Source organism: Cynocephalus volans, chromosome 11 (genome assembly GCF_027409185.1).
Source record: "Cynocephalus volans isolate mCynVol1 chromosome 11, mCynVol1.pri, whole genome shotgun sequence".
NCBI lineage: Eukaryota > Metazoa > Chordata > Mammalia > Dermoptera > Cynocephalidae > Cynocephalus > Cynocephalus volans.
The window spans coordinates 120,072,341-120,095,219 of record NC_084470.1 but is presented as its reverse complement, the minus strand read 5'-3'; the positions used below and the strand labels follow the sequence as shown (position 1 = coordinate 120,095,219).

Here is a 22,879-nt window from a genome sequence, read left to right as displayed (position 1 = left end):
TTTAATAATGGCCAACGTGAGTCAGGGATTTCCTCACCATTACACTCTAAACACAGGTGCCGGGTTCTCCCCCTGGCTGAGCGCAGGTACAGATGTGAGAGCAGCACAGTGTGAGGGAAGGCCACGTAGTTCCAGGTGAGGTTTGCCCCTCAGAGTAGTACTTTGGTTCTTTGCTGCAGGAAGGCTCGCTCGGAGCAATACCCAAGCACACGCTCATTGCTTTGCTGTGAAGTACTTAACCAAAGAGCGGCTTCTTTTCCACAGTTATGTAGACAAACACCACGATGATAAAGATGCCAAGCACAGCAAGCTTCAAGCCCACTGGGAACACTTCTTGCCCCCTGCTCTCAACATTCCAGTTTACCACACAGCAGTCTTTCCCTTTGGTGATAGTCCCACCTTTGATTCTGATGCTTGCTGCTCTTGCAGCACACCTGTGAAAACATGAGTGGCTCTTAGGATTGTGAACAGCTTCTATGTGAGCACCCCCTTAAAGTGTGTGGTTCTTGAGGCCTAAAGGAGCAACCGTGGGGGGCTTGAAAGGCAGCCCTCTCCTCACTTAGAACTGATGCTAATTTCAACAAGTGATATTAACAGGGCATCAGAGCAATATGAGATCTCTAAAACTCCACAAAGCATTTATTTGCTGTTATCAGTCACCTGTGCAGCTTTTATGCTGGCATAAAGCCTGAATCAGGGACCTTACAGAATCCCAGGTGCCCACTGGGAAATTGCACAAGCAGATGGGGAGCTTTAACACACAGGTCCTCACCTTTCTCTCTTCACAGGTGTCAACACTGCCTTTCAGGGTAGATGTGGGAAGTGCTTTTGCAATCTGCTTATTTTGCATTTAAAAGAGCAAAACTTTCTGAAATTCTTAAGGGAGAGCCTTATGTTTCCTCTAGTCTAATCCTGTAAAACATGCCAAAGTTTATTTAGAAGTTAGGGAACTTTCCAAGACGGTTTACTTTCTGATTAATAAGATGGCCTATTGTTGAGCTTTTATTTCAACTACCTGCTTTTTTTTTTTTTTCTCTTGCCCATCTTCCAAGACATAAATAAGGACAAATGTTTCCAAATGACTGCAAATCAGGAAACTTGGGCTCTGGTCTCAGTTCACTGTGACTTTTAGCATCCCCCTCAATCTCCTTGGCTCTTGTTTCCTTATTTCTAAATATAAGCAATGACCTAGTGACTATGTAAGACCCCTTCAGTGTTGAAATCGTACAATATTGTGAATCTTTCTCCTTTCTCAACAGATTATTTTCAGGCTCAAATCCTTCACAGAAATCTGAATAATGAATTTTTTTCCAGGAGTTGCAGAATACAATAATATCAATTTCCTCATATGCTAAGAAAAGCATTACCTTATTTTCTTGAAAGCCTTATAATTTGGGCAGTAGACATCTAGAGCCTTTGGATTAGTGGTGAAAGCCTTGGGTCTCTGATAAACAAAAAGAAAATGTCAAGAAAAATTTGTTCCCAATGTCTTATACAAACGACCATGGTTTTTATTCTAGAAAAGGTCACATAATCCAAAGAGTGATAAAAGTTTTGGCACATTGGGCAGTTTAGTACTTTGTAACACAAACCTCAAATATGCCTTTATTCAATAATTAGCCAAAACATCCAAGTTCCATGGAGCGATATTTTACTCCAGTGACTCACGCGAGAACAATAGACGCACAAGTGCCTGGGGTCACATGGTGAGAACAGCATTCTGTTCTTAAATATCAACTCTATTTTGCTCTCTTATTTGTACATTTTTATTGCTTGGAGCTTTTTTTATGAGTATACATGACTTTTATACAAAGAGAGTAAAGTTATTTTAAAAAACCAGTTGACTATGAACAAGGACTAGAAAATAATTTAGGAAAATGAAATGTTGCTCTGTAACAGGAATAGAAGTAGGAATAATCATGTTTTCTTTTTTTACTTTCCAAAAATTTCTTTCACATTGTTATTTCTTTTTCTTTTTCTTTCTTTTTTTTTTTTTGCGGTTGGTCAGTAGGGGGATCGGAACCCTTGACCTTGATGTTATAACATCACGTTCTAACCAACTGAGCTAGCTGTCAGCCTGTTTATGTTTTCAATAAAATGAAAAGGTATAGCTCTTTGTTTTCCTCTCTGTGAAATAGAGTTGTAAAGATGAAGTCATTTAATACATGCAAGGTGATTAAAACATCTGGCACATAGTAAGTATTTAACAAATATTAGTAATAATTATTATGGTAATGATAATTATTCATTTTATGCAGCTGTTTTTCCTCATATGTCCACTTTTCCTTAACTGTCCATTCATATTTAAGATTCGAGTCTTATCCTCAAATGTCTGCAGTGTCCAGGTTGGGGACCTCTAGGCATGGGAAGATGGGGAGTCACATGACATTGCTAACCACCACTTGTCAAGCGCCAGGCCCCATTCACTCATTAACTTATCGAGGCCCCTGAGGCCACTCCACCCTTACCCTGGTAGGCACTACCATTGCCATATTTTGCAGATAAGTCTGAGGCACAGAAAAGTTAAGTCACTTGCCCGAGGTCACACAGAGGGAGCTAGGTGCTCAAACCACTACACTACACTCCTCTCTACTCTTCATTTTCTGAAAATAATTTCCCTCCTGCAGGAAATCTTTATTACTGAATCATCCATTCAGATTACTCCTCTGTTCTATATTTTTTCAGCCTTAATATACATGTTTTTTTAATTGTACTTTATTAACCTGAAGTTTTATTTATTCATTCAACAAACATTTGTTGTGTGCTGCTGAATGACAGGCCCTATGCCTGCTGTGAAGATTGTAGAAGGGACCACCACACTATCCCTGCCCTAAGCAGCCCACCACTAAGCATGGTTATTCTGTAAGTATTTTGCACCAGCTTCATTCTTCCCTATTTAGACCATCTGTTGGATCCCATGGAGCTGTCCTCTACTTCTCTTTAATCAAGCCACAATATGTAACATTTGGGGCCATTGGTAACTTGGTGTCTGCCCCCTTCCCAGAAGCCCAGGACCCCTGAACACGAGAGGAGCCTTCTGACACCTGCAGTGCTGCCAGAGGCCTTATAATACAGCAGGCTTCAGACAACATGAGAATTCCTACAAATGTGATAGGGAGATGGGACTCCCCTTGGACAGGGAAAGGACTGACCGACACCAGGATAGAACAAGAACCAGAAGAAAAGTCAAAAGGAGATATTCTGACACTAAAACCAAGATAGACTGGACTAGGGTGTGCGGAGTGTGGGACAGGAGAGGAAGCACTTGGACCTTGGCGTGAGTCATGGAGTTACCAAGAGAAATGAGAGCCTTGATCTTGGCAAGGGTGTTGTCAGGACACCCCAATAGAGCACAGAACTAGTGAGTTGGACTAAGACCTACAGAGGGAGTAAGCAGGTCCAATGGTCTCAGCCCAAGTTGGGGTGGGGAGGGCATGGCCTGCTGTAGCATCATGAACTGCCAGTCATCTCCTACCCAGTGCAGACCACCAGTGGTGAAGCAGCTACAGCCTCCTTCCCTTCCCCGGTACTGCCTGCTCCACCTTCTTGCCCAGTTTCTGCACAGTAGTTTAGCAATATGCACGCAAGGCCTCTGCATGTGCTGGGGAGTTGTGCACAGCACTAGAGCACCGCAGCCGAGGAGCACTACTTTCAGTGTAGACACGGTAGATGTCCATACTAGTACAACAATTTTCTGGAAGAGGGAAGTAAAAGCTCTTGAGGAAGAGGTACTTAAAAAAAATTCCTACAAAGGTGCCACGTGGGCTGTGGTGGTCTGCTCACCAAGAGATATTTCAAACTATTTCTAAGGGTGTTGGGAAAATCTTTTATAAGCAAATTCTTTTTTTTTTTTTAACCTTTTTACTTATGGAAAAGTTTAAACATACACAAAAGTAGACAACAATATAATAAACCTCCACATACCCATCACATGCAACTCCTTTTTAATTCTCTTACATTTAAAAATAGATATTTTTAAATAAAGCATTTGGGGTAGATGTCTGTTGCAAAGTCAAATTATAGGATTTCACAACTCTTAGGCAATCAAAAACTCCCTTTTCTTCCCTCCTGCCGTAAGGAGGTTGAGGACTTTTATTTCCTTCTCTTTTATAATTTGTTTTCTTTGCTATCATTTATATGTAGAGTCTTCCTACAGTATATAAAGGGTGGACATTTTGATACTCCAAAAATGGAGTATTTATGGCCCATCCACTTGACTGTGTGGCCATCAATAATAATAATTATTACAAAGACTATATAACAGGGAAAAAGGTTATTGATTAATGTTAAACAGAGTATTGAATTGTATGTATACAGTGATGCCAAATGTATAAACATATACTGGATATGCACATAAACAAAAACTAGAGGGAAATTGAAAAAATGAAATTGGTTTTTGCATCAAGTGGTGTGTTTGTAGTTGATTTATATTTCATTTTTAAACAACTCCTTTAATGCTGTTATAATACGATTTTCACTATAAACAACATTTATAATGAAACTAAAAAATCTTGGTGTTCGTTAAAGCAATTGCTCAGAGAGGGAAAACGGTGCCCAGGGGATACATAATGTCCTTGCACCTTTCTCTCTTGCCCAGAGCTAGAATTTGCAAAGATGGCTGTTTTTGCAAAGCACTCAGAGCTTAGAGCTGGGGAATGTGTGGCTTCCTCTGCTTCTCCACCCTCTTCTCTATACCCCAGACATTCAAGTCAGAAAATTCCACCAGTCCACACTTGTAAGACCTGAAAGCATATTTCTGGCCACAGCTGTAGTTGTGAATGTAGTAAGTCAGAGGTAATGCCAGTACAATAAACCTTGAGTGTCTCACCACCACACTCACTGTCTGAAGATGGAGCAAAGACAAAATGCCCACCAAACTGAGAAGATATCTAGAGACCAAATAAAGCAGGCACTTCCATGCAGTAAAGCAAAGAATTTAAATCGAGGGGATAATTTACTTACGTGGCAATGGATTGGGTGGGCAGCCACCCAGGAGCACACACAAAGTTTCCCTGCATCACCTCCTGGTCAAGCCCAAGTTTACACAAGCAATTCACACAAAGCAGTGCAAAAAACCAGGAAGCAATTTATTAACTAAGAAACAAGCTAACGTCACTACTTATAACAATGATTATTATTTTTGGCGGGCTTGGAATGCAGCTAGCTGGGCCAGCTGTTACCATACCAGTATTTAATCATTAGGTCCCTTCTTTGTAGTCAGCAAGCCGTTTCTACCTATTCTTCTGACCGCCTCACACGGAGTTACTGTATAACTTCTGTGGGTGGAGTTTACACAAAGGACATACCAAATGGTAAGGGTTTTAAAGATGGGGTAAGTTATGCTCACAGTCTGACACTAGCTGATACTTATATAGCACTTCCTGTATACCAGGCACCATATATTTATTTATTATTTATTTATTTATTTATTTATTTATTTATTTATTTATTTTTGTCTTTTTCGTGACCGGTACTCAGCCAGTGAGTGCACCGGCCATTCCTATATAGGATCTGAACCCGCGGCGGGAGCGTCACCACGCTCCCAGCGCCGCACTCTCCTGAGTGCACCACGGGCTCGGCCCCCAGGCAACATTTAAAGCATTTTATTTAAGTAAACTCATTTAATCCTCAAAACTACCCTATGAAGAAGGTGTTTGTATCATGCCCATTTTACAGATGAGAAAACTGAGGCATAGAGTGTTTCAGCAGTTTTCCCTTGGTCACAAAGCCAGTGTGGTGGTGGAGCCCAGAGCCAACCCAGGCAGCACAGCCCCAAAGTCCCTGCTCTTAATCACTGTGTTGTACTACAGCATGATAGTGCTGCTTTTCTAGAAGGGAATTAGAACTACCACGTCCTGAACGTCTCTTATCTTGGGCTTTCCACATACCTCAACTCTTTTATCTTCCTAACAACTCCAGGAGATAATCATGATAGTCAGCATTTTATAGATGAGGAAACAGAGGTTTAGGGAGCTAAATTATTTGTCCTAGGTAACACAGTTAATAAAAAGCATAGCTACAATTTAATTTATTCTGGCTCCAATCCCTTTAAAAAACATTTCTACTAGGGGAACTTATCATTGAAAATACGTCAAAACATATTTCTAAAAACTGTTTATGTTAATCAATAAATTGTCAAATCATTAATTTCCTGTGGGAGTAACTTTTTTCTTTTTCTTTTTTTTTTTTTTTTTGTGGCTGGCCAGTATAGGGATCCAGACCCTTGATCTTGGTGTTACTAGTACTGTGCTCTAACCAACGGAGCTAACTGGCCAGCAGGAAGTAACATTTGTAGCCCTCGGTTCTACTCAAATATTTCAGAGGAATTGGCATTTTCATAAAATTTTTCCAGGTGGACTATTTTGTGCAAATTTTGGCCTACTTATAGATATCATATTGAATCTGAAAGTGGATTGTATATGAGATATCATGTCATACTGTATTATATTACAGTTAACTACGAAACACTGGGCTAATATCCAGAGCCAGAAAAGACAATAATCATTTCGTATTCTCATTAAATCATTAGGCAACAAAAATTATATTTGGTTCTTGAAAAATGATCTGCCTTGACTGAAGCCATTACTATTTGTCCATAAAGTACAAGTTTGTTTGCCATTCCACAAGACATATATTTTGTAGTGCAGACCCAAAGCTAGCCAAGATGTCATGGGCTGACACCTACAATTATGGGCAGCCAAGGAAGGGGTGATGAATGTTGAGTTTCCTTCCCCTCCTTTCTGTTATTCTTCCAGGACGTCGTGCTGTTGGATTTGGGGGGATCAGGAGGGAGTGATGGCCCTGGGGCTTGGGGGTGGCATTCTCTCCTAACTGAAACATGATGCATTTTCAAACCCTCTAATTCATTAATGCAGTTTTTAAAAGGCTTATTTATTGTAGAATCAGGCATTTTTACAAATGACATAGCAAACTGGCAGTAGTGGCCTGCTTACAGGCAGAAAAAAACCTTTTGATTTAGATCTCTCTAAAATTGAGTTAACCCAAATCCCTTTATTGACTAAAATGATTAAGTTAATAAAAGATCTTATAATAATATCAGACTCTCACTTCATTGCTTTTACCTCAGTCTTGATTTAATGAAGCTCTCATTGAAAACATTGTTTTCTTTTAACCTGAGTAATGATTTTGAATTAATTAAAAGGCTTTTAAAATAATCTTTACCACATTAACAAAAGAAAGGTTAAAAATTTTATGATCATCTCCATTTCTTATTTTTTTAAAAAAATCTTCTAGTAAACCAGGAATAGAATAAGAATTTCCTTAACTTGATAAAAGGTGTGTTTCAAATCCTACACCAAAAGTCATACTCAAAAATAAAATATCAGAAATGTTTGCTTTAAAATCAGGACCAAGGAAAGAACGCCCACTATTGTCACTCTTATTCAATATTGTAATAAAAAGGTCTTAGCCAGCACAGTAAAATAAAAAGAAATGAAAGGTATACAAAACCAGACGACAAAAGAATCAACAGAAAAATTATTATAGTTGCAAAGAGTTCATTGTTATAAGATCACCATACAAAAGTCAACTTCATTTCTATACGAATACGTCAGCGACAATTTAAAATATGCTTTTCAAAACAAAAAACAATCATTTGCGCTGGCTGGATAGCTCAGCTGGTTAGAGCACAGTGTTATAACGTCAAGGTCAAGGGTTCAGATCCCCACATTGGCCAGCCACCAAAATAAAATGAAATATACTTTTAAAAAGGTGCTATTCCCAATAGTAACAAAAATTAGAAGCCTGCCTAGCAACAAAGCTTATAAAAGATAAGCATGACCTTTACGGAGAAAATAATAAAATCTTAAGTGACGGACATTAAAGAAAATTTCGATAAATGTAAAGATGTTAAAACACCCATTTAGAAATACCTATGTATACAGGAAAACTTGACAGGGGACAGGAACTAACATTGCAGATCAGAAGAGAAAGGATGGACAGTTCAAAAGCGCCATTGAGAACAAAATGGGATAGATGTACGGCTCTCAATTTCTTCTGCTAGGTATGGCCAAACCTCTGGACATTATATTTAAAGCAAACACAAGAAGATTGTGAAAGATGGAGGGAAGGCAGACGGCCTAGGGATCTCTGGACCCAAGGAACGATACGGTGGTTAGTTGCCTGGGTTTTCTTTTTACCTCCCATGTCCCAGACTGGATGTTGGAGAAGCTGAAATACCAATGGATGCAGACAAAACAAATCTCCCGGAAAAGCCCAGGGACAATGACAGGGGAAGCCTAGTAAGACAGAAAAAACTTTTTGCCAATAACTGCCCTCCTCCAGCCAAACAGCTCACCTCCACCTCCACCAGCCAGCGTGAGTGAGGAGCCTGTTCACCCCACGTGTCGGACCCTTCTGCTCCCCACTGGGGTGGTGTCAGTGGAGGCCACGTGGGAGCCCCTGCCAGCAGTCTGGCAGTGAGGAGGTACACACACACACACACACCCTTGACAGCAAAGAGGAATGAAGTTGCAATACAAATCCATCTGAAAATGTGGATGAACCTCAAAACCTCATGCTAAGTGAAAGAAGCCAGACCCAAAGCATCACATATTGAATGAATCCATTTATAAAAAATATTCAGGAGAGGTAAAATCTCTTCTCAGCCTTTTGGTTACGATGGAGTGCAGAAGAGGTAAATTCATTGAAACAGACAGCAGATTGGTAGTTGTCTGGGCAGGGGTGTGGGGGATAGGGGGGAGGGAGATTGGGGAGCAACTACTTAATGGGTACTGGGTTTTATTTGCAGGCAGTGAAAATGTTTTGGAACTAAGATAGAGTTGGTGGTTTCACAGCATTATGAATATACTAAATGCTACTGAATTATGCATTTGAAAATAGTGAATTTCAAAAAAAAAAAGAAAATAGTTAATTTTGTGTTATGTGAATTTCATCTCAATTAAAAAAATCCCGATTCTTCTCATTGCACTGTGATTATATAAGTAAATATCCTTATATTTCTATTCTAAGGAAATACATACTGGAATTTGGGGGAGAAGGTAAAAGGTCATGATGTCTACAATTTAATCTCAGATAGTTCAAGAAAAAGGATAGATAAAATAAATAAATTAAATAGATAAATTTAAAAAAAGAAAACAATGTGGAAAAATGCTAATAACTGGTGAATCTAGGTGAAGACCATACAAGAATTCTTTGTTGGAAATTTTCTGTGAGTTTGAAATTATTTCAAAATAAAAACTACAAAAAATAAGCATATTTTAAAAAAGGTACCAACAGCCTGGCTGGTTAGCACAGTTGGTTAGAATGCAGCCTTGTAACACCAAGGTCAAGGGTTCAGTCCCCCATACTGGCCAGCTGCAAAAAAAAAAAAAAAAAAAAAAAAAAAAAAAGTCCTGTAAGTTAATTAAAAAAAAGATAAACAACCTGATAAAAATAAAAATGGGCAAAAGACATGAACAGGCATTTCAAAGATGAGAAAACACAAATGAACAATAAATATGTGAAAAGATGTTCAACTTTATTAGTTATAAAAGAAATACAAATTGTAATCATGAAGTACCATCTTACTAAATCTGGCAATACTAAATTTTAAAGATTTAAAGCAATGGAGCTCTTTATATATTCCTGGTAGGAGCAAAAAAGGGCACAACCACTTTGTAGAGCAGTTTAGCATGATCACTTAAGTTGAGGATGTGTATACCCTTCAATTCAGCAGTTCAACTCCTGGGTATATTCACAATCAGAAAGAAGTTCTTGCACATGTACACACCGAGCCTGTACCACAAAGTTTGTAACAACATTGCTTGTGTTAGAAAAACTTGGAAACAATCCACATGTCCAACAAATAGGTAATGAATAAATATTTTTTTACAATAATTCTATGTAGCAGTGAAAATGAACGAACTAGAGTTTGGATGAAGCGCATCACGTAATGCTGAACAATAAAGGGAAGTTGCAGAAGAAAACTTACACTATGATATCAATTAAATAAAATCCCAAATCATGAAAAACTAAACTAAAGTTTGTGGATACTATAAGCAAAAGGGGAAAAATGATAAGGAGAAAATTCAAGACAGTGGTTACCTTGGGGGTAAGGAATGAAGGGGATACGATCCAGGAGGGATACACTGGGGTCTTGGATTGATTTAGCAATGATTTATTTTTTAATTTCTGGGATGGTAATCCGACTGCTCATTAGATAAATATTCCTCTTCAAATGTATAAGATATTTCATAATAAAAATGTCAAAAAGGTTTTCAGATTCAAATTTTTTCTGTCTCCATTTGGGCAAATTTCAGCTACCATCTGCATACATGTCAACCCATTTCTAGCTGTGGCAATTTCTGTACCATGACTTTAATTGGAAGGGTCACCAAAGAGTAGCTAGTATGGACTCTCATTGCAATGCAGTGAACAGAAGAAAGACAGCCTTTGCTTCTACGGGTAGACAGATGTCCCAAGTCCTTCTGCAACACCATGGAAAGAACACTGAGGGGAGCTATTTCCTCACTCAGGTGCCTGCTTGTTTTTCCTCCCCCTTGGCTGATTGATTTAACGGTGAGGGCAATGGAATGCAAATTATGAGACTGAAATTCTATTCCCAGTTTTTCTTCTAATCCTCTGTGTGGTCTTGGGCAAGTCATGTCCCTTCCCTCCCTGTTTTATCTGTAACATGAACCACATAGTCTCTTCCTAGAAGCCTTTTAGATAGGAAATTCCATGATCAATAATTAGCTATAAAAAGTCATGCCTGAACTCATGAATTGTGATGAAGTGTCTGGTGTAGCCCTGACAAGTCTCAAGGAATTAAAATAACTCAGGGATGCTCATATGGGAGGTACAAGAAACTCCTCTCCCTAAAATTAACACATCGAAAATTTCATGGAAAAATTGAGTTAAAAGATAATACAAATCTTTCCGTGAACTTTCTGAAGTACCCTCATATTTATCCTCTTAAAGCAAATTATAATTTAACTAGAGTCAATATGGGTATATTCTTAGATAAAAGGGAAAGGAAAGCTGAGTTTTCTTTTTATTTTATTTTTTCATTTGTTTTCTTAATTTTTTTTTACATAGTACATTTCTTTTATTGTTTATGAGTATTCATGAGAAGCTGAGTTTTCTAAACAAATGTATTCTGTTTTTCTTACAGAAAGAGAATACTACTGCTCACAATTCAGTTTTATGTAAATAAGTAAGTTTACCTTTATTATTATCTCGGAATCATTGTTATCACTTGAAATCAATGGTTTCACTATATCCTTCTGTTCCTGTCGTATTTCAAAAACTGGGTTCTATTCCACAGAAAGAAATCAACATGTAATCAATAAGATCAAGACACATTGATGATTAAGCATATCTAAAGCACATCTACCAGGAAGTCAGTATTTTTGCAGGAAGAATGTTAAATTATATTCCTCGTAGAGATGGCATTTAGCTCCCATTAGCACTTGTCAAAGGTAAGAAGAAAGGGCTTATTAAGTAGTTATAGAATATGTAGTTTACTCTTCACTTTGACCCACCTAGAATATACAACTACTATTGGGAATAAGGATATTTTTCAATTAATTAAGATACTATTATAGACATGTTTAAAATCAGGTCTTTTAAAACCTCTAATGCTACTTGAACCACACACTTAATTGTAGTCCTTTAATATATTTTTCCCTTGTTACATCAGGCCTTCTTGGAGTAGGCCCTGCACTAATCGTAGGCCTGCATGGTATCCTCCAAACAACAATAGAAATTGAGATACAGAGAGTAAATTTCTTTTAAAGTTTTGGCACAAAGACATTGAAACAAACCTAAGAATTGGAAGCAAAAATGAGACATGAACCTTTCCTTCCCTTTCTTTTTCTCCCCCAGGGGATCAGTGTGCATGGCACACTGAGGAAGCAGGGCAGAGGGGACACACACTCACACACACGCTACATGTGTCAGCATGCCTGGAGACCAAGCAAATGGAGTGGCAAGGCTGTGGAGGGTTTCAGGGTGCCTGGTGGTTGAAGAATTAGAGCAGTAGGGGTAAGGGCAGCATGAATGCCATAGTGTGCCCTGTGGTCAAGGAAGAGGGACAGTGAAGACAGTGTTGGCATGTTCAGTTGCCAAGGAGGCAGTGATGGGGGTTATGCAGAGGAGGAGTTGGCTGTCGTGATCGGGTGATTGATTACACTGAGAAAATCAGAAAAATGAGCAAAAATGTGAACATATTAAGGACATCAGAATCCACAATCAGAGGATAATGCTGTCAGAGAGGTGATTTACAAAGGGGCGTGGTTAGAAGGAAGACTGAAAGGTTGGATTGTAATTTGAGATCAATATGAACTCATGGTTGTGATTTTTCTGGCTGGTACAGGAACTGAACCCTGAAACTTGGTGTTATCAGCACCATGTTCTAACCAACTGAGCTAACATGCTGACCCCTTAAATTTTATGTATACATATAAAAATAGTTATAGATGTCAGCATGTGTATGTAAATAGGTACATGCATTTATATTTTCCAGCTCTGTCTATTGAAAGAGCCTAGAAGTGATAACGCCCAGTAGAAAGGAGTGCATTGAAGGCCTAGATCTTGCTTTCTAAATACTACTCTGCAGAAAAAGGCACCAGGGCTCATGGGGCAGGAAAAGCACAAAAAATGAAGGACGTGCTCAAAGAATGAAGAGGGCATGTCAAACAGACACAGTGTCCATCTTGAAGGAGCTCCCGTTGGCCAAATCTGGGACAATTTGAGCTTTAAAATAATGGTGTCAATGGATATAACCCATTGAATGAAAAGGAATCAATGAGTTCACAGTAATGTGAATGAATGAATGAGTAAATGAGTGAATAAATGAATGAATAAATGGGGAGAAATGAAAGGCTTTTCTTACAGTAGAATGCCAGCTAAGAAATGTAGAAGGGCTGACAGAAGCAGAACATCACAAGAGGCCTTCGTCACAATGGAGTTTGACAGGCAGAATCATCGGTGGATACTGCAGAGAATGAGGTTTGATGACAGTATGTTGGTGTCAGTTCAAAATATCCCCCCACAATTACAAAGGGAATCATGATTTTATGGTGGAGAAAACTGACAGACACCAACTTTTCCAGGTGATGAAGGTGGGACAAGGTGACATTGTTTATCTCCTTGTGTGACACAGTGGGAAGAGCACAGCATCATTGCTGAGGAATTCCTGCCAAAAATGCACGGCCTCTAAGACTGGTTAAAGGAAAAATCAGAGCCAGTTCGAGATTTACGCTTGTGATGTTGTGATACAAGAAGAAATCAATGTTCAGTCTTACTCCCTGGATTCTGAACAAGAATGTCTAAGACCCTTGGGATCTGTGGAGAAATAGATGTCTTTTGTATGCTAATGAGATGACTGGGGGCCCTGACATAGCTTCAGGATGGAGGCTGGTCACCAGAAAAAAACAACCCCATGATTAGAGGATGGAAACTTTTAGCCCCATCCCTGACCTCCAGGAAGGGGAGAGGAACTGAAGATTGAGTTAATCACCAAAGTCCAATGACTTAACCAATCATGCCTGTGTGATAGAACCTCCGTAAAAACCCAAGGACAGGGCTCAGCGAGCTTCCTGGTTGGCGAACAAAACAAGGTCCTGAGAGGGTGGCATGCCCAGAGAGGGCATGGGAGCTCTGCACTCCTTTCCCCATACGAAGAGGTCACGGCTGGTCAATCAGAAGTACTGGTGGTCCAGGACTTGCGACTGGCATCTGTAGTGGGGGACAGTCTTGTGGGACTGAGCCCTCAACCTATGGAATCTGACTCTAACTCCAGGTAGACAGTGTCAGAATTGAATTGAATTGATGGACGCCCAATTGGTGTATAGAGAGTTGGAGAACTGGTTAGTGTGAGAAAAACCCACACATTTGGTGTCAAAAGTGTTCTGTGGTGGAGACAGATCATGGTAATCCTACAGAATGAAAGGCCTGTACTCTTTAAAACTATCAAGGACGTGAATGACAGGGAAAGATTGAGGCACTGCTGTTCCAGATTGAAGGAGACTGACGAGACTTGACAACTAGAGCTAGCATATGCTCCTGGAATGGTCATGGGCCAGAAAGCAAAATAACATTATTGGGACAGTTGGCAAAACTTGAATGGGGTCTGAGTATTGGATGGTAGCATTGAATCAATGTGGATTCCCTTATCTTATGGTGGTTATTCAGGAAAGTGTCCTTTGTGGGTAGGCAGAGTACTTGCTGGAGGGCTGAGGGGCTTCATATCTACGGTTTGCTCTCAAATCATTCAGGTGGAGACAATGGCAAGGTACACACACGCGCACGCGCACGCGCACACACGCGCACGCACACGCACACGCACACGCACAGAGCAAACGGGGTAGAAGGTAACTATTGAGGAATCTGGGTATAAGAGACGTGGGAGTTCTTTCTACCATTCTTGCAAGTTTCTGCAAGTTTGAAACTATTTCAAAGTAAATTATTTTTAAAATGTTTAAAGAAGTGGGCGAAGGATTTAAGAATTAGATTAAGAAGGGGAAGTCCTTAAATATTGGGAGGGTATGTATATTTTGCTTTGTTTTGTTTTGTTTTTATTTTTTTATTATTATTTTTTTTAATTTTATTTTATTTTGTCAAGATACAGTGTGGTTGATTATTGTTTTGTTTTGTTTTTAAAGCTCTGTCTGCCTCATTCAACACACAGTGCTTATAGAAAGCTATCTTTATATCTCTATATTCAATTATATAAATATATCTGTAGGCATTCTGTTGAATTACATTATGTAGCACTTAAGAGTTCAATCTTACAGTTCCGTTTCCATTTTATTATTTTTCACTAAGTTGCTGCTTTGTATTGCAGATAATTAAATATCATGCTTTTTACATAACAATGATGTTAATGATAATAATAGTTCTTATTTGTACTTAAATAGCTCTTATTATGTGTCATCACTACTTTGCTTTACATGTTTTAACTCAGTCTTCACAACACTCTGTAGGGTTGAGGCTATTATTATCCTTATTTATAGATGAGGAAAGTTAGGAATGAAGTGGTGAGTTATCTCATCCAAGTTAGTGGCAGAGCTGGGATTTGAACCCAGGCAGTCTGGCTCTAGAGTCCATATTTTTGATACGCATACTCTTGTTTCCAAAGCTCATTTTTAAGTCTCTTCAGGACAGGAACTATGCCTCCCTCTGCACCTATTTTCCTCATTAAGAAGGTCAAGCACAACGTCTTGTATTCAATAAAGAGTTGCTGGCTCACAGGCCCAGGGTGGGAGCTCTTTTGCAACCATTTCCTGGATGGTCCCATCAATTCACTATGATCTAAACGTTGTCTCTCAAGAGACTACATGGAGATATGTCTAAGAGACAAAATACATGGAACAGAGGAGGAATTCAGAGAAAGCAAGATCATCAACATCAATATAGGACAAAGCCTCCATTCAGTTCAGCCAACAGGGGCTGAGTAACTCCCCCCCGCCATATGCCTGACATTGAATTAAATGCAGAGAAGTCAAAGACCTGGGTTTTTACCTTCAACATTTTACAACCTACAGCAAAAGCTCCTGGACAGAGGGTGGGGTGGAGACCGATTGAAAAAGCATATCCCTAGGCCCAGACCCACAGAACACATTTTGGAAAACTCGTTGTGAAATGTGTAGGATAGGTGGCAAGATGAGAAAAGAGCATCCAGACTGGGAGAGCAGAATGAGCTGAGATTCTGGCAGGAAGGAGCATGTTGTGTCTGGGAGAGAACAAGGAAACACCCAGATGGGCCAGGAGGGGCTCAGAAGCACACACCTCCCAGGGCCAGCTGCCCTCTGGGGATTGGATGCAGCAGTCCTCTGAAGATGGGGTGTGCACGTACAAGGACTTCAACCCTGGCAACCTGTCCCAAACCCAGCATGACCATATGCCCCATTTGCCCAGGCCAGTCCCAGTTTACTCCTGTTGTTCCAGCATCCCTTCTGGTTAGTATCCCCTCTCGCTCTCAAAAGCATCCTGGTTGGCATGATAAAGGATACGGTCACCTTGTTCCAACCCCACTCCGTGCAGCCTGACATTGTCGATTATTCTGCCTCCCCTCCATCCCCCAATCCCATTTTCACCTCTTTGGTAGAAGGAGGCTTACAGCCCGAGTCACACGCATTGATTTAACTCCCCACTCCATCATTAGAGGCAGAAGCTATGTCTAGTGTCTTTCTGATGAGAAAAAATCCCCAATTAAAAGAAAATTGTCCTGGCTTACTGAGCACTTTTAATGACCAAATCCAGTGAGCTACATATGTGATTTGATAAAAAACACACATACAGTGTTAAACAGAGTCTAGAAATCGGCATATTCCAAATCTCAAAGTGGCTTGTATTCCACTAGAAACCTACTAAAATGAGAGGAAAATACGATGTTTCAAAGAAATGCAAATACTACCTTTCTAGGCACTCAGAGGACTGTTAGGTACAGACCATTGCTCTTAAGTAATTAAGTCTATAGAGTTTGACAAGTGTCTCAATAAACACACCCTCTACCACCTTTTACATGGAAATTTGAATGCTTATTTACATTTACTTTCAGATTTAAAGTTGAACAGATGTCTTGAGGCCCTTCTGAGAATCAAAATGGCTTATTTCAATCCTTCAGATCAAAAGATTTTATGCCATCACAAACTTTCTATTTAATTCTATTGCCAGTTCAAAATATTGATGTGGTTTTATTTCAGGTGTGCGTAAAGCAAAGACTGAAGGGCACTGGTCCCGCCTGATGCATTTTAAATATTCAGGTTGCTTTTTCTACTATAAATGTCTTTGCAGGAACTATACAAAATGGTTTTCCGCAGAACTGAAGTTTACTGAATGGAAAGCATTTCTTTAATGAGCTATTTGGAAGATTTAAAGAATTCTTTTAGAAAATTTCATACATTATCAGAATTACTTCATCAAACTTGGATTATGTTTAAATGGGAAGCTAAAGCTACAGTGTATTGCAGCAATGTTTACTTGGAGTTTTCATTTGTTTAAACTCAGCAAGTAGTTTAAATATTAGGCCATATTTGCAAATTAACCTGTTTGTCACTGGAGCTATTTGATGGATTTGGTGAGGTGAGAAAACTGCATTTTAAGGGGATTCACAGGAGTGGTCTTTGAGACATTCCTTAAAAGGATTTTAAAGATATATAGGATTTTAAGAGGAAGAAAAATGGGGTGGGGGGTGGGAAGAGCGTGAATTCCAGACATACACAAGGGCTGGGGCGAAGGCGCACGGGAAGTAAAAGTGAAATAGGGCAAGTATGGGTTGGGTTGGATGATGAGGGAGATTAGGTTACAGGAGATGCTGGAGTCTTTTCATGGCATACAGTAAGTTTGCATCTTATTTTGAAAGTCTCTGGGCAAATAAAAGACACGATTAAATCCCTGCTTGTAGACCCGAACTGGAATTGAGTAAAGTTGGAGACAGGGACCAGTTAGGAAAATTTTGCAATTGTCCAAATTAGAATTTTTAAAAAAGGATAACATGGGTGCAAGCTAGGATAGCAGCAGTGGGAAGAGAGAAGAGGGATAGAGTTTTAAAAATCATAATTTAAATCCCTAGGGCTTGGCAACTGTAGGAGACACTCGTGTGTGAGGAGCTGTGGAGAGTGGGGAGGTGGTGAGACCACCAGGATAAAAAGAGGCCACAGAGGCAGGTCTGGGGTGAGAGAAGATGTGCTCGGTCCTGGATGTCCTGATCTGAGGTCCCGGGATAACCACCGCCAGGAGAAGTATAAATACATCTGCATAATCTATGAAATGTTCATGATGATGAGTAAGTGCTTGTTGAAGGAATGCACGAAGGAGGGGAGGGAGGAAGGAAAGGGGAGGCTTCCCAGAAGGCGGCTGGACTTGCAGGCCTCTGCCTCAGGAGAGAAGTGCCAGGTGGTGCATGAAGGAGATGCCAAAGGGCTGAAGACAGAGATCTCAGGCACGGGTATGTTTAGGGGTCCAGAGAAAGAAAAAGAGCCAGAATAGAAACAGGCAGAACTGGAACCGAGAGAGCACAGAGTTGCCGAAATCTAACGAGGTGGGTGTCTTAAAAGAAAGAGGGACAGAGGTGGGACGACAGAGAAAAAGTCACTAGCGCTGGCGTCTTCGATTTGTTACTGAGCGCTTACTCTGCACTGTGCTCTGTGAAGAGCCCTGCACCTCACACCCACCCTGTGAGGTGAATGCAGCGAGTAAACTGCACTGGGAGCCTCAGATCTGTCAGGGCAGGGGTTCTAACGTAGTTAGGCATCACCCCAAAACCTGTTATCCTCACACACTTGGTCTCACGCTTCAATGTGCTGGCAGGGGTGGAAGCCAGATCTCAGCATCTGGAACAGAGAAGGGGACGGAAACTCTCATTGATTCTATGTCCACTGTGGGCCTACCAGCGAGCTCAATGCTGTATGTGAATGCAGACTACAGGTGGTGAGGGGGGAGGGGTGACAGCTGGGAGAAGCAGGGTAGAGCCTCTTTCAGGGAGGGGCAGTAGGGACCCTGTTACTCTGGGTCCTCTGCTAGAACACGGGAATCATTTCACAAAACAGAAACCTGCATTAAAGTGGTTCTCTTTAAACTAGGATTTTAGCACGATAACAGAACGTAGTGCATGTATTTCCTTCCTTAATACATACGAAAAGTGCTATTTCCTATTTTAGTATATGTGTAAAAGTATTCATGCATTAGAATTGTACATACTTTTTTGGGTTCCTTGCTTTTTTCTGTGGAGACTGTGATATTTCCTTTCAAAATGATATTAAGCTCTGGATCATGGAAAACAAAAGGAAAATAGGCCATGAGAACATATGAGCTAGCAAAGGAAATAAACACCAATCACCAGGTTGAATTCTCTCAATCACAGGGCATTTCTGGGAGAGAAAGAAAATTCACATTGCCCTTCCGAGGGACGAGAGCTTTTCTCCTGAGCAGGAGTAGCCTTTATGAAACATGCCTAGGCATTCCCCTGAGAATACAGAGGAAGGCTGTCATATTCCTAAGCCTCTGAGAGAAATACACAAGCCGGCTGCTCATCTGTGCAGCTGTTTTCAGTCTAGTCGTTGTCCCTTCGAACCAGCTATAACGTCCCTGAATGTCAAGATAGGGCAGGAGGAGTTTCTCCCTCTGTATCCGAAAAAGCACCCAGGGAAGGAAGGCCAGACCTGTGCTAAAAGGCTTTAAAATCGGGGAACTGCCAGGGGCGGAAATGATGGTTGTTCACCAGCCCACAGAGAAGCATTCTGATAAACTTGGAGAAATCGTGCATAGTTGCACGCTCAGCACAGCATTTAATGGAGGGGATTTTAAATGAGCTCTCTGAGTCAAAATATTTGGGAAGTTTGGAAAGAGGCTGGATAATTAAAGCTATGTCCACCCAGTGGCAAAACAATGAGTGAAAATGAGAAAAATCTAACCCTATGATTATTTGTATGACCAAATGCTCACCCACAGGTCCAATGCTCCCCGCACCCCCACTTCCCACCACAACCCCACCACAGGACTCGGTTTCTGTGAAATGCCCAAGGCTGAATCTCCACAGGACCCCTGCCCCATCAGTTCCATTTCAACCCCTCCATTCTAATGGCTCGCAAAGACTTTTCCAATGAGCAAATCAAATGTCTGGCTCAGACCTGACCTGGAGAACCGAGTTTTCTACTTGTAGCAATCACTGGCCGTTGATAACACAGAATTGCATTACAAGGGTAGGACTGAATCAGAGCTTCCGCCTCTGCTCTGATGGCCTGCAGTAAGCTAACGTCAGGCAGACAGTCTGACGCAGTGGCAAGGCTGGCTGTTTGGCTCAGTTGGTTAGATGGTGGTGCTGATAACACCAACGTCCAGGGTCTGATCCCTGTACCAGCCAGCCACACAAACAAAAACAAAACAAAGCAGTGGCAAAGCTTCTAGACTGCAGGCCCAGTTTTCCCGCAGCCTTAGCATAAATTCACCTCTGTGGAGGGCTGAAGACCAGGTGGCTTGGCCTGAGCCCACAACAGCTTGGCTTTGCAGCTTTGAACTGCAGTCTAAAGCTGGGCAGTCATGAGCAGTTTTGGAATCTTCAATCTGGCCTTGCAATCTGTCTGGTCTAGTCCCTTGAGCTCCTTTCCAGGGCAGGAAACAGAGGCAGGCCCAGGTATGGGACAGGACTCAGAACACATTCTACAAGGGACGGCCCGTGGCTCACTTGGGAGAGTGCGGTGCTGATAACACCAAGGCCACAGGTTTGGATCCCTATATAGGGATGGCCGGTTAGCTCACTTGGGAGAGTGTGGTGCTGACAACACCAAGTCAAGGGTTAAGATCCCCTTACTGGTCATCTTTTAAAAAAAAAACACATTCTACATCTGGAAGGGGTCTGGGGTAGCCACTTGCCCTGAGGCACCCCCATGCTAGCTGTTCTGCTTAGGGGCCAGCGGGGTCCACCCCCAAACCTTGCCATCCTTTCTAAATGAGGCCAGCTATGCCAAACCCTCGGGGAAATCTCTCAGCTCCTGTGCCACCTTCAAAACCAGGATTACAGGGGATTTTTCAGAGGATCCCAGGTACTTGTATCATTTGTCAAACTAGTAATTTGAACTAGATGAAACTCTTTTTTGTAGATTAAACATGGTAAAAAATGTAGTGTGTTCAAACTCACAATAGAAATTATGAGTAAATCCCAGTGCCACATCTTAAGGAAAGAAGAAAAAGAAATTATGGGAAAAGTGTAAGGTATGTGGTAGAAAGAGCACAATTTTGAGAGCCAAAAGGGGTTCAAATCCCAGTTCTGTCACTGTCATTCAACAAACACATGCCAAATTGTACCTGGTACTGTTCCAGGACATAGTATGGTGATAAAGACAGACAGTCCCTGCTCTTCATGGCACATTCTAGGCTTATCTTCTGGGGCCACGTCCTAGCTCTATGATGTTGGGCCCGTCACTCAGCTTCTCTGAGCTTCAGCTAAGCATTCTGAGGGTTAAATGCACATCAGGCCTGGCCTGTGTTGGTGGCCTTCAATAAATCGTAGTTCCTGTTATTTTACTGTGCTCATAGAGGACTCCTCATAAATATTTGTTGAATGAAAAGCCTTGGAATGTATTGTGGGGATCTCCAAAGCCATCTCCTAAGAGCCCTGAAGGTAGAAACCACTGCAGGAGAATGGTGTCCCTGGGGCGGGGTCCACTGTAAACAAAGCCCAGGGATCCCAGAGGCCACTGCTCCCCACCTACTCCGCCACCCAAAAGAGACAACTACTGCCAACTCCCATGTAAATCAGGAGGGCAGTCGGCATAGGAGGGGTTCAGGGAGGTACAATTTGTTTCATCCATCTTAATAGGCATGAAATCATTTAATCTGAAGAAAATGGTCAAATTTACTGATTGAGACAAAGCAGAGATTGAGACCACAAAAGAGACCAGAAATTTACCTGTAGGAACTTCTGGTTTTAAGGAATCAACACATAGTTGGCTCTAGTTAGTAAAAGGAAATGCAAATTGACCAGTCCTTCCCCCAGCTTTCCACCCAATTGAGTCACTGGTGTGAATGCAGACGTGGAGTTACAGATTCCTTTTGCAGTCTAGGGACCTATTTTCCAGGCTCTGTGTGCAAACAGACCACACGGCCAGGCTCTTTCACAGGTCAGCCTGCACACCACTTAAAGCTGCATAAAGCGTACAAGACAAGGTATCAGTGAGCACGTGGTTGCTATCTAGCAGTACAGCTTAGGATGGTACCTTCGCTGTCGTCACTGTCCTCAGGTCCATGCAGCTCTCTGGGTCCATTCATCATAGGTGCTGTGCAGGGAGGTGAGACCAACAGTTGCACTAACTTTTTTTCATACAACTTTCTGGTGGAAGCTGAGGAAGAATGCGGAGAACAAATTTAATGGTTCTGTTTTTGTATGTGATCCTACTGACTTCAAGGTATTTAATAACTCAGACCTTTATTGTTGTCCCTTACATTATTGGTTCATTATGGCTATTAAAACAAGGTGGACCCTACAGCTACTCAACTCCCTCCTTCCCTTCCACAAACACTTAGGTGATGCCTCTATGGAACGGCCATGGAGGCAGGCATTGGATACATCTGAGAACAAGACAGACAAGGTTGTGTGTCCTTTCTATGGGGAGTATAGAAAATAACCACATAAATAAATCGTTAATATGGTGCACATACTAAATAAAACAAAAAGCAGGGTAATATAATAAAGAGTAATTGGTTTTTCACTATTGAAAGAAACCAACCCCTCCTCTCTGGCACCATACTTACTAATCTATAAGTTGGATCTTGGGATATTTATCATTTCTTTCCTCTTTAAGGTTTTCTGTTTTCTCTATTTCCCTATTTCTGCTTTAATGGTTTTTAATGCACATGCTCCTTCTACTGAAAGTTGTTTGAAATCTTTGTAGGTAGTTCGTAAACAGTAAATGACTCGTCTCCAATATTTGCTCGATACATACGTAGCATGGGACCAGGTGAAAATCCAAGATTCTCAAGTCGGTTCTGTAATTCACAGTCTCTCAGACACTTCACATCCACCATGGTGACAGAAGTTTGGCCTCTTTTCTGAATCCTTGAAATCATAAAACACTAAATCATTAAGACAGCCTTACAAATAAGTACTAAAACTTTGCCAGTCCACAAAAGGGTTTACAACCCGATCTTCCCATTCTTGGAGGTGTGCAGGCAACAAAGATCACCATTTTTTTGTTTTCTACCATAGATCCCTGCTGGGATTACTTGTATCGATACAAAACTTTGGATGGATGTCACTTTCCCCAATGTCATTGGGGCTTTGATTATTTCTACTCAGCTAATGTGAGAAAATCTTCTGGACAAAATGAACAAATATTTTCATTATTCTCAGGAACTCTGAGTACAACTCAAGCTCTGAGATGAGAAGTAAATTAAATATGAAAGAGCTGAGAGAAGT

At 40.9% G+C, this 22,879-nt stretch overlaps 1 protein-coding gene across 3 annotated transcripts; it reads right to left on the bottom strand.

The window, feature by feature from the left end:
• Positions 1-235: 235 nt before the first annotated feature.
• Positions 236-22,488, bottom strand: LEMD1 (LEM domain containing 1). 3 transcript variants are annotated; one of them, XM_063115345.1, is made up of 5 exons: positions 22,407-22,488; positions 21,681-21,803; positions 18,667-18,731; positions 1,368-1,444; positions 236-434 (listed from the first exon to the last, which is right to left on the bottom strand). In XM_063115345.1, the coding sequence occupies exons 1-5, from the start codon at positions 22,486-22,488 to the stop codon at positions 236-238; spliced, it is 546 nt and encodes a 181-aa protein (XP_062971415.1). The 3 variants fall into 3 exon arrangements, with proteins under 3 accessions (XP_062971415.1, XP_062971417.1, XP_062971418.1); XM_063115347.1 differs by lacking the exon at positions 21,681-21,803; XM_063115348.1 differs by lacking the exons at positions 1,368-1,444; positions 18,667-18,731 and having other exon boundaries at positions 361-434.
• Between the last annotated feature and the right edge of the window lie 391 nt (positions 22,489-22,879).